Here is a 16,728-nt window from a genome sequence, read left to right on the forward strand (position 1 = left end):
TCTTCTCACATCCCACTTTCCCCTCATCCCACAATCTCTTCTCATATACAAGCTGCTGATGGTGTAAGAATGCACATCTTGCTTCCCCTCCTCCCCTCACCACAACCCGGCCCTTCTGCCTTTCTCCTTTCAGATAACCAAGAACTGCAACTAGCCCAGCCTGTGCATGAAGAAATAGAGGAGGACAGTAATAGAGAAGAGGCAACGACACTCGATCTGACACTCCCAGGCACCAGCTCAGAAAATGGCACTGTGCGAACTTGAGGATAGTATAGAGGCAAGATCTGCACATGGTGAGTCGCCGGGCACGAGTGGGCTGCAGCTAGGCCAGGGGGAAAGAGTAGAGCAGTTGCCAGCTCCCTGGAGGGCGAGGTTGCACACGAGTTCTGCAGCAGAGAACTCAGATGAGGATTTCGATGGGGTGGCCTTCAGGAGAAGGGTGATGGATATGCACACTGAAATGCTTGGTGCAATGGCAGGCCTGCCAGAGAGCCTCTTTTCAGTGTCAAGGAGCATGGAGGAGTCCGGCTCCAACCTTGTACAGGGCTAAATACAGAGCTTGGAGCCCATGATTTCCAGGATGGAAGTGCTGGGCAACTCCATTAGAGTACTTGTGGACCCAACAATGATGTTGGGTGTGATGGACGATGTAACAGAATCATAGAATGGCCACAGCACAGGAGGCCGCCATTCGGCCCGTCGAGCCCGTGCCGGCTCTCCACAAAAAAACCCAGCTAGTCCCACTCCCCCGCCCTTTCCCCGTAGCCCTGCAAATTTGTTTCCTTCAGGTACTTATCCAATTTGCTTTTAAAAGCTACGATTGAATCTGCCTCCACCACACTTTCAGGCAATGCATTCCAGATCCTAACCACTCGCTGCATAAAAAAGTTTTTCCTCATGTCGTCTTTGGTTCTTTTGCCAATCACCTTAAATCTGTGTCCTCTGGTTTTCGACCCTTCCGCCAATGGGAACAGTTTCTCTATCTACTGTCTAGACCCCCCATGATTTTGAATACCTCTGTCAAATCTCCCCTCAATCTTCTCTGCTCTAAGGAGAACAACCACAGCTTCTCCAGTTTATTTACGTAACTGAAGTCCCTCATCCCTGGAATCATTCTCATAAATCTTTTCTGCACCCTCTCTTAAGGCCTTCACATCCTTCCTAAACTGCAGTGCCCAGAATTGGACACAATACTCCAGATGAGGCCGAACCAGTGTTTAAAAAGGTTCATCATAACTTCCTTGCTTTTGTACTCTTTGCTTCTCTTTATGAAGCCCAGTATCCCGTATGCTTTTTTAACCTCTTTCTCAACCTGCCCTGCCACCTTCAACGATTTGTGCACATATACCTCCAGGTCTCTCTGTTCATGCACCCCCTTTAGAATTGTACCCTTTAGTTTATATTGCCTCTCCTCGTTCTTCCTACCAAAATGTATCACTTCGCACTTTTCTGCGTTAAATTTCATCTGCCATGTGTCCGCCCATTTCACCAGCCTGTCTATGTCTTCTTGAAGTCTATCACTATCCTCCTCACTGTTCAGTATACTTCCAAGTTTTGTACCCTGTACATCCATGTCCAAGTCATTAATATATATCAAGAAAAGCAGTGGTCCTAGAACTGACCCCTGGGGAACACCACTGTATACTTTCCTCCAGTCCGATAAACAACCGTTCACCACTACTCTCTGTTTCCTGTCACTTAGCCAATTTCATATCCATGCTGCCACTGTCCCTTTTATTCCCAAAACTTTACCATATAGGGGAGGGTGCAAGAAATACTGGCTGGTTCTAGAGTAGCATTGGAAGTGGTCAGAGAGGAAGGTGACTTCGGGAGATCTCAATAGGGATAGAATACATGGTAAAAACCATGACCACCACCCTGTGTGCAATCATCATGTAGAATATATAGAAACATAGAAGATAGGAGCAGGAGTAGGCCATTCGGCCCTTCGAGCCTGCTCCGCCATTCAATGAGATCATGGCTGATCATCCAAATTCAGTACCCCGTCCCTGCCTTCTCCCCATATCCCTTGATCCCTTTAGCCTCAAGAAATATATCTAACTCCTTCTTGAATATATTTAATGAACTGGCCTCCACCGCCCTCTGTGGCAGAGAATTCCACAGGTTCACCACTTTCTGGGTGAAGAAATTCCTCATTTCAGTCCTAAATGGTTTACCCCTTATCCTTAGACTATGACCCCTGGTTCTGGACTCCCCGGCCATCATAAACATCCTTCCTGCATCTAGTCTGTCCAGGCCTGACAGAATTTTATAGGTTTCGATGAGATCCCCTCTCAATCTTCTAAACTCCAGTGAGTATAATCCCAATCGACACAATCTCTCCTCATACGTCATTCCTGCCATCCCAGGTATCAGCCTGGTGAATCTTCGCTGCACTCCTTCCATGGCAAGAACGTCCTTCCCCAGGTAAGGCGACCAAAACTGCACACAATACTCAAGGTGCGGTCTCACCAAGGCCCTGTACAACTGTAGCAAGACATCCTTGTTCCTGTACTCGAACCCTCTTGCTACGAAGGCCAACATACCATTTGCCTTCTTAACCGCCTGCTGCACCTGCATGCTTACCTTCAGCGACTGGTGCACAAGAACACCCAGGTCTCTTTGCACTTCCCCTTCTCCCAATCTATTGCCATTCAAATAATAATGTATGATTCAAAACATATGCAATGTATAATGCAGAATATACGTACAAGTAATTAGCAGGAACGTTCTTACCTGTTTGGGAATCTGTCCAAAATTATTGATGAAGCCAATAGTTGCAGTTTCTTTCAGTGGATCATTGATATTATAAATGTCCACCTGCCCTTCATAAAAGAGGTGATGGAAGACATTGACTGCTTCCATCGCAGGTGCACCTTGCTGTTTGTAACCAAAGATCAAGTCGATCCATTCATGCAGGTGTGAACTGACATAGTCACATTCCAGTGCCTGAAATAAAGGCATAAATTAAAATTACAGCATAAAATGTAACTGGTCAAATAAGATGAAGTAAAATCAGCATTTATTTAAAATGCCAACAACTGTCTCTGTTTATATGAAAGAACTGAAGACAGATTTTTAATACGAAAGACAACCAGTATATTCAAAGAGCACAAAAAATGTTAAGATATAGTTTTGCACGATTGTTCTAAATGATTATTCTTTGAATTAGGAATACAGTCAAATACAAACTCCTATACAACCCTGCCTGCCAAAACTGCCTGTGTCAATAGGAGGAGCATTCAATGCAAGGTGGGTCAGTTTTCTACTAGATGGGAAGTCAGATTTACTGGCCCAGCTAAAACACTATATGGAGCTGCAGAATTGCAGATCCAGTTCCACTGTATCGGAATTAGAAACAGAGTAGCAGTTTTCCCCAGTCTACTATTGTAAGGGATTTCATCAAGCATCCCAGATGTGGTAGGCAGCATCATGTAACTGGAAAGCCAGTGCTGCAATAATTTGGTGACCAAGCGATTCCAACATTCTATTCATTGCAATAGCATCTTACTTAAATGTGCACATTTGATCAATATTGCTCATAAACCAAGTACTGAACACCCTTCACCCTGAAGTTCCAACTGTTAAAATGAATACAAGATAAAGCACATAAATACTTTGAACCCAAGTATTTCGGTGTTAACTAATATACTGACGAGATAGTCAAAGAAAAATTACTGCCACTAATATATTACCTGACGATGAACTCTGATGAATTCTCTTGGGTCCCCTTTAGCCCAGGGTGGCAGCAACACATCTCCCAATTTTGTGCCATTCTGCTTATAACCTAGGTGTAGAAGATAGTAATGTACTGTACAAGGTCAAAGAGGTCCATTATTTGTAAACACAATTAAAAAGCATACCTAATTTTACAGCAGCCGTGTTTGCTCATCCAGACAGAAAACCACAGGGGCGTTTCCATGATCAAGGGCTCCAGCAAGGAGTGGTGTATGTGCACCTTGTGAAATCTTGGGCACGCAACTAATGATTCCACGTCTATTATGGATGGAAATTTACAGACAATTACCCCTGATGCGCTCCCTGCAAGCACACTGGATGCATCGGATTGTGGAATCATCCCTAATAAGTACTCCGGTAGATGTGAAATGTAGACAATGTTGGCACTAGGCATTACCAACACCAATACACTTTAGAAAGAATTTTACTTAAGTACATTAATGGGCCAGAACTTTGGGTCCCCACGGTGAGTACGCGCTGGGTACTCACGTGTAGGCCCAACGAAAGTGCCGGTTTTGTGCATGCACTGCGCATGCATGGGAAACTGGACTTCCGTTCCCTTAAAGGAAGGGGTTCACAGGTTGAACGCGTGCACCGGAGAGGCAGCGCGTACGCCTGGAACTTCCGTTTTTTTTGCAGGTTAAGTCTCCAGCAGCTATGCTTCTAAAAAGCAGTCGCAAGGCCTGCTTTTAACAAGGTAAGTGGTGAATTAAGTAAAATTAAAACATTTTTTCCACAAGTTTATTATTTTTAAATACTTTAAAGAAAGGTAAGTTTATTTTTAGCCCCATTAGAAACTGTAATTAATTTTTTCAGAAATTCAAATCATTGTTTAAAATAGTTATTTTATGTAATTTATAGTTATTTTAAAAATGTGATTTTAAAAAAATGTATTTGAAGTTTTAGTGATGTTTTGGGGCTGAATTGTATTCATAGATTTGGCAGCTCTTCCTGTCAAATTTATGAATGGGCATTCCCCGCTACCATTGGCTCTCCATGGCCCATGTGATCCCAGGGGACGCTTCGAACTAACTGCGCCCCTGGGATACGCAAGCACTGCGCGCCGGCAGTTGGAGCAGGCCCAGGATCAGAATCCCACGCGGGCCCACAGCACAACGGCTGGCGCGCTAGGCAAGTGCAGGTCGGAGGCTTGCACCCGCAGGAAGCCTCCGACCCGAATTTCTGGGCCAATATTGACTATAATATTATGCAATATGCTTCTTGAGAAGTCTAAACTCATCACTTCAAAATGCTCCCATCAAAACCAATAGCTTCTTCACGAGGTTGGTAATCTTGCAAATATCGATGGGTTTAGCGGCCCTTACTATACTGCATAACTTTGTACAAGACCATATCCTGTCCTACATTTTTTTCATTCAGGGGACGTGGGCGTTGCGAACAAGGCCAGCATTTATTGCCCATCCCTAATTGCCCTCGAGAAGGTGGTGGTGAGTCGCCTCCTTGAACCAATGCAGTTCGCGGGGTGAAGGTACTCCCACAGTGCTGTTAGGTAGAGAACTCCAGGATTTTGACCGAGCAACAATGAAGGAACGATGAGATATTTCCAATTCAAGGTGGTGTGTGATTTGGAGGGGAACTTGCAAGTGGTGGTGTTCTCATGCGCCTGCTGCCCTTGTCCTTTTAGGCAGTAGAGGTCGCGGGTTTGGGAGGTGCTGTTGAAGAAGCCTTGGCAAGTTGCTGCAGTGCATCTTGTAGATGGCACACACTGCAGCCATGGTGCGCGGGTGGTGGAGTGCCATTCAAGCGGGCTGCTTTGTCCTGGATGGCATTGAGCTTCTTGAGTGTTGTTGGATCTGCACTCATCCAGGCAAGTGGAGAGTATTCCACCACACTCCTGCCTTGTGCCCTGTAGATGGTGGAAAGCTTTGGGGAGTCAGGTGGTGAGTGACTCACTGCAGAATACCTAGCCTCTGACCGGCTCTTGAAGCCACAGTATTTATGAGGCTGGTCCAGTTAATTTTCTGGTCAATGGTGACCCGCAGGATGTTGATGGTGGGGGGTTTGGCGATGGTAATGCTGTTGAATGTCAAGGGGAGGTGGTTAGAGACTCTCTTGTTGGAGATAGTCATTGCCTGACATTTGTGTGGCATGAATGTTACTTGCCATTTATCAGCCCAAGCCTAAATGTTGTCCAGGTCTTGCTGCATGCAAGCACAGACTGCTTCAGTATGAGGAGTTGCGAATGGAACTGAACACACTGCAATCAGTGAACATCCCCACTTCTGACTGTATGTTGGAGGGAAAGTCATTGATGAAGCAGCTGAAGATGGTTGGGCCTAGGACACTGCCCCAAGAACTCCTGCAGCAATGTCCTGGGGTTGAGCAGATTGGCCTCCAACAACCACAACCATCTTCCTTTGTGCTAGGTATGACTCAAGCCAGTGGAGAGTTTTCCTCAATTCCCGTTGACTTCAATTTTACTAGAGCTCCTTGATGCCACGCTCGGTCAAATGCTGACTTGATGTCAAGGGCAGTCACTCTCACCTCACCTCTGGAATTCAGCTCTTTTGTCCATGTTTCGACTAAGGCTGTAATGAGGTCTGGAGCCAAGTGGTCCAGGCGGAACCCAAACTGAGCATCGGTGAGAAGGTTATTGGTGATTAAGTGCCATTGATAGCACTGTCGACGACACCTTCCATCATTTTGTTGATGACTGAGAATAGACTGATGGGGCGGTAATTGGCTGGATTGGATTTGTCCTGTTTTTTGTAGACAGGATATACCTGGACAATTTTCCACTTTGTCGGGTAGATGCCAGTGTTGTAGCGGTACTGGACCAGCTTGGCTCAAGGCACGGCTAGTTCTGGAGCACAAATCTTCAGCACTACAGCCGGGGTGTTATCTGGGCCCATAGCCTTGGCTGTGTTCAGTGTGCTCAGCCATATCTTGACATCACATGGAGTGAATTGAATTGCCTGAAGACTGGCTTCTGTGATAGTTGGGACCTCAGGAGGAGGCCGAGATAGATCATTCACTCGGCACTTCTGGCTGAAGATGGTTGCAATCACTTCAGCTTTGTTGTTTGCGCTCACGTGCTGGGCTCCGCCATCATTGAGGATGGGGATATTCATGGAGCCTCCTCCTCCTGTTAGTTGTTTAATTGTCCACCACCATTCATGACTGGATGTGGCAGGACTGCAGAGCTTTGATCTGATCCGTTGGTCGTGTGATCGCTCAGGCTTGTCTATAGCATGCTGCTTCTGCTTTTTAGCTTGCATGTAGTCCTGTGTTGTAGCTTCACCAGGTTGGCACCTCATTTTTTGGTACGCCTGGTGCTGCTCCTGGCATGCTCTTCTGCACTCCTCATTGAATCAGGATTGGTCCCCTGGCTTGATAGAATGAGGGATATGCCGGACCATGAGATTACAGATTGTGGTGGAATACAATTCTGCTGCTGCTGATGGCCCACAGAGCCTCATGGATGACCAGTTTTGAGCTGCTAGATCTATTCTGAATCTATTTCCCTTTAGCACAGTGGTAGTGCCACACAGCATGATGTAGGGTGTCCGCAGTGTGAAGATGGGACTTCGTCTCCACAAGGACTGTGCAGTGGTCACTCCTACCAATACTGTCATGGACAGATGCATCTGCGACTGGTAGACTGGTGAGGATGAGGTCAAGTAGGTTTTCCCTCATGCTGGTTCTCTCACCACCTGCTGCAGGCCCAGTCTGGCAGTTATGTTCTTCAGGACTTTGCCAGCTCAGTCAGTAGTGGAGCTACCGAGCCACTCTTGTTGATGGACATGGAAGTTCCCCACCCAGAGTATATTCTGTGCCCTTGCTACCCTCAGTGCTTCTTCCAAGTAGTGTTCAACATGGAGGAGTACCTATTCATCAGCTGAGGGAGGGCGGTAGGTGGTAATTAGCAGGAGGTTTCCTTGCCCATGTTTGACCTGATGCCATGAGGTCTGGAATCAATGTTGAGCACTCCCAGAGCCACTCCCTCCCAACTGTATAACACTGTGCTGCCACATCTGGTGAGTCTGTCCTGCCGGTGGGACAGGACATATTCAGGGATCGTGATGGAGGAGTGTGGGACGTTGGCTGAAAGGTATAATTCCGTGAGTATGACTGTGTCAGGCTGTTGCTTGACTCGCCTGAGGGACAGCTCTCCCAATTTTGGGACAAGTCCCCAGTTATTGGTGAGGAGGGCTTTGCAGGGTCGACTGTGCTGAGTGTGCCTTTGTCGTGTCTGGTGCCTAGGTCGATGCCGGGTGGTCTGTCCGGTTTATACTACTATACTTGTTTTTCATTGCGGTTTGATACAACTGAATGGCTTGCTAGGCCAGTTCAGAGGACAGTTAAAAGTCAACCACCTTGCTGTGGGTCTGGAGTCAGCTATAAGCCAGACCAGGTAAGGACAGCAGATTCCTTCCCTGAAGGACATTAATGAACCAGATTTTTTTTTTTTAATTTTTTTTAATTTTTTTTTTTTTTTTTTTTAAAAACGACAATCTGGTAGTTTCATGGTCACCATTACTGATACTAGCTTGTTCCTTCCAGATTTATTTAATTAACTGAATTTAAATTCCCCAGCTGCCGTGGTGGGATTTGAACTCATGTCTCCGGATCATTAGACCAGGCCTCTGGATCACTAGTCCAGTAACATAACCAATATGTTACTGGATTATCTGTATTCTGCCCGCTCCACACCACCACACCCCCACCTAGAGATTTTAGACATTCAGCATAAATACTTGCATGTCCGCTGCCCCACTTTCAGCTAGGTGCTAACAATGTTACCGCTGATTTGTTTTTGGTGCACGGTCCATTTAGCGGTCTGCGTGGCCCATTCAAATTTCCGCGCATGCACGGTTTTTCCATTGCAAGACCGCTGAGTGGCCTGCGCGGGACCTCGAGAGTGCTGCAAGGCTGCACAGCTTAACAGGAACATTGGTGCCAAGGTATGGCATTCACTTCCCCTAAACTGGTTTGTTTAAGGCCTTCCATCTGTGCAGTACAGTCCACTGGTTCTTCCAACCTCCATGCAGATAGAGCCTTTCTATTGCCTGTTGCTAATTCAATATACTGTTCTCTCATGTCCCTGAGGGTGGCCCGATAGGTTTCCTGAAGAGTACTAGACTTGCTAGTTATTGACATTAACCCAGTCGAACCCTGTTGATCATAATTGATAACCGGAACCTTTTGGCAATAATTAACAGAAAAATTATTTTGTATAGATTTTTTATGTAGTTGAGTGCCATTGTGGATGAACATCAAGATAACTTTCCAATTCAGAAAAGTTTAGAGTACGGCATACAGTTCTGGTCACTACATTACAGGAAATATGTGATTGCACTAGAGAGGGTACAGAGGAGATTTACAAGGATGTTGCCAGGACTTGAGAATTTTAGCTATGAGGAAAGATTGGATAGGCTGGGGTTGTTTTCTTTGGAACAGAGGAAGCTGAGGGGAGACTTAATTGAGGTGTATAAAATTATGTGTGGATAGGAAGAACCTATTTCTCTTGGCAGAGAGGTCAATAACCAAGGGGGCATAGATTTAAAGTAATTGGTAGAAGGATTAGAGGGGAGTTGAGGAGAAATTTTTTCACCCATAGAGCAATGTTCCCTCTAATTTTTTTTTCTCTGCGTGGGCCCTTTAAATTTGCTGCATGGTTGCACACGCACAGTATCTCTTCCAGCGCTAGTAGCTGGTGAGCGACCTGCGCAGGACCTCACAATCGCTGCGCATCCGCTCACCTTAGGGGAAACACTGTCAGAGGGTGGTGGGGGTCTGGAACTCAGTCTGAAAGGGTGATAGAGGCAGAAACCCTCAACACATTTAAAAAGTACATGGATATGCACCTGACGTGCTGTAACCTACAAGGCTACGGATAATGAGCTGGAAAGTGGGATTAGGCTGGATGGCTCTTTTTTGGCCTGCGTGGACACAGTGTGCCGAATGGCCTCCTTCTGTGCTGTAAACTTCTATGATTCTACCACTATCTTTTGGACATGCTGCAGAATTTAAGGTGAGACTTTAAACTGACACCCCGCCTGCCCTCTTAGGTGTATGTAAAAGAGTCCATGGCACCATTCGAAGAAGAGCAAGGGAGTTGTCCCGGCCAATATTTATCTCTCAACCAACAGCACTAAAACAGATTATCTGGTCATTATCTCCTTGCTGTGCGTAAATTGGCTGCCATGTTTCCTTACGTTACAATCGTGACTACACTTCAAAAATATTAATTGGCTGTAAAGCTCTTTGGGACGTGAAAGGCTTCATATAAGTGTAAGTTGTTTCTTTCTTTATTATGTGATAAAAATTCCTTATTGATAAATGGTAAATTCACCAATCTTGCACTCCTTGTGGGAAATGGTGCTCAAACGGACCAGAGGCTGGAGAATTGGATGTAGAATATAGCAGCCCTATTTCTGACCTGCAATCCCTTCAAGTACAGCTCTCTGTTGAGAGCACAGGATTGTTGAATCTCTCCTATAATTCTATGCACTTGCTGTATAACAGTCATACCTAGATCAAAGTTGTTGGAGTTCAGGAGAAACTCTGGAAGGTAGAAGAATTCTGGAATGAGTTCTTTCACGTCTGCCATGTTGTGTTTGGATGCTGAGTACCAGGCCTCTCGCACACTGTGAAACATACGGTCAGCTAGATCAAAATGACCACCCTGAGAAAGGAGAACGACACAAACAAGTAACATGATGAAAGTTCAGCAATATAAATGTTCCTTTCCTTGAATTTTTTATAACTAGATGCATTAGACTGAAGAAGGTGGTAAAATAATTAAACATTGAATCAGTTGCACTTTAGTTACCTGGAGCCGGAGAAATATTTGAGTGAATGGCTCCATTCTTACTAAATAAGAAGCTACAATCATGGCAGATGAATAATGTGTACCATAATGATATGCTGGCGTTTCACCTAGAAATCAAGAATAGGATACAAATTACCCACAATCAAATTCAAAATCACCAGCATAAGTTGTTTACAAAATAAATAGCTTATTCCAAAAAAAATTTACACAGCACTAGTATTTAAAATTATACCATTTAAAAGGTTATTTCATCCAGCTTAATATTTCTTTTCTCTATATCAAAATTTGTAAACAAGGGAGTTCATGAAAAAGTTTGACATAAATCAGAAAACTCTATGAGCATTCACAGAGATAGTTCTGCATAGAAAAGGTTCTATTTATATTGCATGCAAGTATATAATTATATTTCCATCTCTGTAAATTTCTTTACCATTTGGATCTTCCCAGTCCTTATAGCGTTTCTTATACTGAGCTAACCTCTCTTCAGTCTGAGCCCCCATCGGTTTAGCCAGGTTCCTAAACGTTTTGGGATTTGTAAGATCAAGTTCCTATATAAAGAAAAGGAATTACTCACGAATATTTTCTTTTGAATTTTTAAACAAATAAATCAGAAGTAAAATGATAGCTTTGGTGGGTCACTTGAGAAAGGAATAACTTTAATAAAATTTAAACAAGTCAATACTCAGCAGTTCAATCTTCAATTACAACTCAATCTTGCATACTCTTTGCTCGTGCAGTCTGGATTGAACCAATTGCTAATTGATAAGTCAATACTGCTTATTAAGGGTTGTGTTTAAATTGTATCCCTAAATGGATATGAAATATTGAGACTTGGGGAATTTCAAAATATTCATTACATCCTTGGGGTATGGTAGTGTAGCTGTTATACTGGACTAGTAATCCAGAGAACGCAAGTTCAAACCACCATGGCAGTTTGAGAATATGAATTCAGTTTTTTTTTAATCTGGAAATTAAAAAGCTAGTATCAAGAAAAAGCTATTGGATTGTTGTAAAAGGGCAACTGGTTCATTAGGGAAGGAAACCTGCCTACCAACGTGGTTGACTCTTAACCATCTTTGAAGTGGCCTAGAAAGCAACTCAGTTGTATCAAACTGTGCTGGGCAACTAGGAATGGGCAATAAATGAAACAAAAATTACAATGTAGTCATCAACAATTTTTTACTAAAATTCTATAAGGTATAAATCAATTTCCCTTCAGAAACACTTTTAGAATAGTGATTTGAAAAGCCTCCATACCTCAGAATCATAGTCTGCAAGGATCCATGGGAATACCGGATACTGCATCAAGTCATTATAGGATCGGCCTGCTAATGTGTTTAGATGCATGAGGTATTGGAAATTACTGATTTCTCCTCTCTAAAGGAAAGGCAACAAAAAATGTAATGACCTTGGTTCCTTCGTTACACACACAAATCAACACAGACTGCCCCATTTAAAAGGATTTTATTGCTATGCATTAGATAGGTCAGGGACGTCCAACTTTTTGGAACTAGGGGCTGTATATTCTACACGTCAAAACTAGTGGGTAGACTGCATATGATTATGCAAAAATACAAGACCGCCATACAAAACAAGCGAGGGCCCACCTTAACACAAAAAAACACAAAAATTCCAACCTCCTACACAGAAATCACCCCCCCCCCCCCCAAGAACTCCTCCCTCCATCCAGCATTAACATAAAAGGTCTCTTGATTTACTGGAGTTTGGTCTGATTGTTGATAAGGTGAAGGGGAAGTGGAAATAAATCCTTAAGAGTATGTGATACAGTCCACAGTTAACATTTATATTAATTAGGAAGGATATTATTGAGGATGCAGTGGGTGGAAGTTTCAGGAACCTGTAAATGGCTTGTGATGTCTGGAAAGGAAGAGAAGGTCATGGTTGAGGAGAGCTGTTGCAATGGAGGAATGACCTTTGATTTGCAGTGGTACTGGGTGGTTGGAGAAACTGAAGTGGATAGCAACGGAGATGTCAGTAGGTTCAGCGGTAATTTGAGAGAGATGCTGATTGCAAGCTCCATGGGAAGTATACTGTGGGAGAAGAGCAGATGTGGAGTTGCTTTCTTGTACATTGAGAGCCTAAAAGAAGCAGCTGTTGGGCCATTAGTAGAAGTGCAGCCGCGGGTTTAGTAATTGGTGAGAAGTAAACCTTGGGAGTAAAGTGTGAAGCAGTGAAGGTTAGGTTAGTAGAAGCCAAGGTTTAGAGTAGGGCGGCTCAGATAGAAAGATGGAGAATGTGTGGCTGAAAATCTGGTGAAAATAACATGTCTGAAGATAAAAGAAATAGGAGATGAGAGTAAAGGTCAGACTAAGGTAAGGGAACAAGTGCAACATAAACTGTCAGGGAAAGATAGTTATAAAATAGGCTAAATAAAATAAAAGGACTGTTAAAAATAAAGTGAAAGGAACAACTATTAAAGGAGAATTAAACTGCCTGCACAGCAATCAAAATAAAACTGGGAAACTGGAGACAATAATCTGTAGCAAGGAACCAGATATGCTAGGAATAACAAACATGGCTACATAAAGAACTGGTCTGGCAACTAAATATTGTAGGTTATAACCAATGTTGCCTCTAATTTGTTTTGGCACACATGGCTGTGTGGGCCATTCAAAATACCGCGCATGAGCGGTTTTTGCATTGAAAAGCTGGCTGCCCACGTTCCCTGGAGCCCAAAGGGAATATTGGTTATAATATAATCAGAAAGGTTGGGAAGGAAGAAAGGGTGGGGTAGCTGTACCAATTAGAGATAACATAATGGCAGTAGAAAAAGGGACAGAACTAACAGGTGGTGAGAAACAGAATCCATATGGATTACAATAAAAGATAAGGGAGCGATCATGCTAATAGGGGTATAACTACAGACCACCTAATAGTGGAAAGGAAGTGGAGGAACAAATTTGTAAGAAAATATGCAATATGAGTAAAGGACATAGAATAATAATCATAGGAGATTTTAACTACCCCCAACTAAACTGGCAGGAAGAGAAAGTGAAAGGGGTACAGGAAATGGAGGAGTTTTTACAATGTGTGCAGGACTCCTTTCTTACCCAGTATGTAAAAAGCCCAATGAGAGGGGACACTGCTAGATCCAGTAATGGGAAATGTACCAGATCAAGTAAGAGAATTAAGCATAGGGGAACATCTAGGCAATAACGATCATAACATAATAAGGTTTAAGATAAAGATCGAGAAGGACATAAGTAAGCTAAAGTCCAAAGTAATAAATTGAAAAAAGGTGATTTTAAGGGGATGCGAATGAAACTAGGGAAAATAAACTGGAAAAATTTACTGACACAGAAATAGAACAGCAGTGGGAAACATTTAAAATGCTGATCAAGAGTGTCCTGGAGAAATATATCACACTAAAAAGGGAGAACAAACTAGCTAGTAATGACACACCATGAATGAATCAAGAAATAAAGGCAAAATTGAAGCTAAAGAAAAAGGCATACACTAAGTACTTAGACAACAAAGGAGAGGATGACAAAAGGGAATATGAAATGGTTAGGAAAGAAGTCAAATAAAACAATTAGGAAGACAAAGAGATCTACAAAATTAAATTATCAAGGAATATAAAAAAGGAATAGTATTATGCAGACATATAAATAACAAAAGATCAGAATAGGGATAGGGCTACTAAGGGATACACAACATAAACTCACAGGTAATAAGAGCAAAATGGCAGAAATATTAAATAATGACTTTGCCTTGGTATTTATCAGGGAGACAAACATGGTGATCATGACATTAGAAGAAGTGATCAAAAAAGATATAAAGACATTTAAGGTAGAAAGGGAAGTGATAACTGATAAACTAATCAAGCAGAGAGGACAAAACCTCTGGACTAGATGGATTGCATCTGCGCATATTAAAAGTTAGGGACGTGATAGCAGAGGCACTATTGCATATACATATATCTATATAAAAATTCATTAGAAAAGGGAATAGTGCGGATAGCTAATGTGATTCCTATATTTAAAAAGGGAGATAGACCAATTACCTTAATGTCGGTGGTAGGAAAGATAACGTAATCCTTAAAGAAAGACTTACGGAAAAACATCAAGAAACTGAAAATAAAGTGTAGTCAACACAGATTTCAAAAGGGAAGGTCAAGGTTGACCAACCTTATTGAATTCTTTGAAGAATTAACAGAAAGGGTAGAGAAGGGTAATGTAGTAGATGTAATATATTTAGATTTTCAAACAGGCCTTCGATAAGGTACTGCATAGTAGACTCATGGCTAAGGTCAGAACATGCGGAGTCAGGGGACAAGTAGCAGAATAGATAGCAAGCTGGCTACAAAACAGAAAACCAGAGAGTAGGGGTTAAAGGTAGTTACTCAGACTGGCAAAAGGTGGGAAGTGGTGTTCCACAAAGATCGGTGCTGAGATCACTACTGTTCACCATTTACATAAACAATTTGGATATTGGAAGTACAATTTCAAAATTTGCGGACAACACAAAATTGGAGGTGGGTGGGTGTAGTTAATACAGAGGAGGACTGTGACAATAGACATTAATAAATTTGCAGAATGGGTGTATACTTGGCAAATTAAATTTAATATAGATAAGTGTGAGGTGGTACATTTAGGTAGGAAGAATAAGGAGGCCACATATTCCTTGGAAAATAAATGTCTAAATGAGGTAGAGGAGCAGAGGGATCTGAGGATACAGATACACAGATCACAAAGTAGTGGTGCAGGTTAATAAGGCCATAAAAAAGCAAACAAAGCACTGGGGTTCATTTCTAGAGGGATAGAATTGAAAAATAGAGAAGTTATATTAAACTTGTATCGAACCTTCGTTAGACCACACTTGGAGTACGGTGAACAGTTCTGGTCTCCATATTATAAAAAGGATATAGAGGTACTGGAGAAGATGCAAAAAAGATTTACTAGACTGATATCAAAGCTGAGAGGTTATATCCATCATGAAAGACTGAACAGGCTGGGACTCTTCTCTCTAGAAAAGAGAAGCCTAAGGGATGACCTGATAGAGGTCTTTAAGATTATGCAGGAGTTTGATAGGGTAGACATAGAGAAGATGTTTCCACTTGCAGGGGAGACCAGAACTAGGGGCCATAAACATAAGATAGTCACTAATAAATCCAATAGGGAATTCAGGAGAAACTTCTTTACCCAGAGAGTAGTTAGAATGTGAAACTCACTATCATAAAGGGTTGTTGAGGTGACTACCAAAGATGCATTTAATGGGAAGCTAGATATACACATGAGGGAGGAGAGAATAGAATGATATGTTGATGGGGTTAGATAAAGAAGGCTGGGAGGAGGCTCATGTGGAACATAAACACCAGTATAGACCTGTTGGGCCGAATGGCCTGTTTCTGTGCTGTAAATACGTTGTAATACTACATGATAGTGAATTGGAATTGAAGTCGCTGCACTCTCAGATATACCTGATTTTCCCCATTCCTGCCCTTCTCTGAAGTTTGGAAACTTCAGCTCTTTAAATTCCTGGACCGGAAGGACAAGCAAGGGCTCATTTCTGATTGGTGCAAAAAAGGCTACTCCCTGATTGGTGGATTATAACCAATTGGTGAGCAGCTTGCCTCAATCCTCCAGGCTAAGGAAATTTAGAGGGCTAAAGCTGAAATAAATGTGCAAAGGAGGAACTGACAGGGGCTTTGCAGGCCAAATGTTGGACAATCTGTCTTAGACAAATTTATCTAGTGAGATAACTTAATTGAATTAGTTATTTTTTTTAAACCACATATACACTGTCATGCCATAAATCAGTGTATATCAACGTGCAAAAGAGACATAATCAGGAGCTATGGGATACAAGCATAAGTGGACACACAAAAATAAACAACAAATGTTGCTCAGCATCTGTGTTCCCTCTAAGGCGCACGGCCGCGCACTGATCTGTAAGCTCCCATGCACTTAAATTCACAGGCCGCGCTGTGAACTGGACAGCTGGAGCGGTCCAATACTCAACGAGCGGGAAAAAGTCATAGTGCTTAGAGAATGGCCCGGGAACCTCACAGAGCCGATCTGAATTGGAACGGCGTTTGGCAAGAGCCCAGGAACCCGGCGAGCGTCATCTCGAACAGCCGTTGACTAATGGTGGCCGCAGAACCCACAATTCTCTGCGCACCAGCAACCTCTCAATCCACCCCGCTGAATTCTCCAGTTAGAGTGCGCATGCTC

At 42.9% G+C, this 16,728-nt stretch overlaps 1 protein-coding gene and 1 pseudogene across 2 annotated transcripts in view; both read right to left on the reverse strand.

The window, feature by feature from the left end:
* The window catches only part of wdfy3 (WD repeat and FYVE domain containing 3), a 583,406-nt gene that overhangs the window by 56,200 nt on the left and 510,478 nt on the right, over positions 1-16,728 (reverse strand). For both annotated transcript variants that reach the window (XM_085963501.1, XM_085963491.1), the window contains 6 exons: positions 11,792-11,911; positions 10,965-11,082; positions 10,535-10,641; positions 10,234-10,387; positions 3,696-3,787; positions 2,737-2,949 (listed from right to left, as the gene is read on the reverse strand). In XM_085963501.1, the coding sequence (XP_085819627.1) occupies positions 2,737-2,949; positions 3,696-3,787; positions 10,234-10,387; positions 10,535-10,641; positions 10,965-11,082; positions 11,792-11,911 (804 nt within the window). The remainder of the gene's footprint in view (positions 1-2,736; positions 2,950-3,695; positions 3,788-10,233; positions 10,388-10,534; positions 10,642-10,964; positions 11,083-11,791; positions 11,912-16,728) is intronic.
* On the reverse strand, positions 4,627-10,227 carry LOC147123010 (uncharacterized; annotated as a pseudogene).

Source organism: Somniosus microcephalus, chromosome 2 (genome assembly GCF_052327205.1).
Source record: "Somniosus microcephalus isolate GS21.2 chromosome 2, FLI_Smic_1.0, whole genome shotgun sequence".
In the NCBI taxonomy this organism is placed as follows: domain Eukaryota; kingdom Metazoa; phylum Chordata; class Chondrichthyes; order Squaliformes; family Somniosidae; genus Somniosus; species Somniosus microcephalus.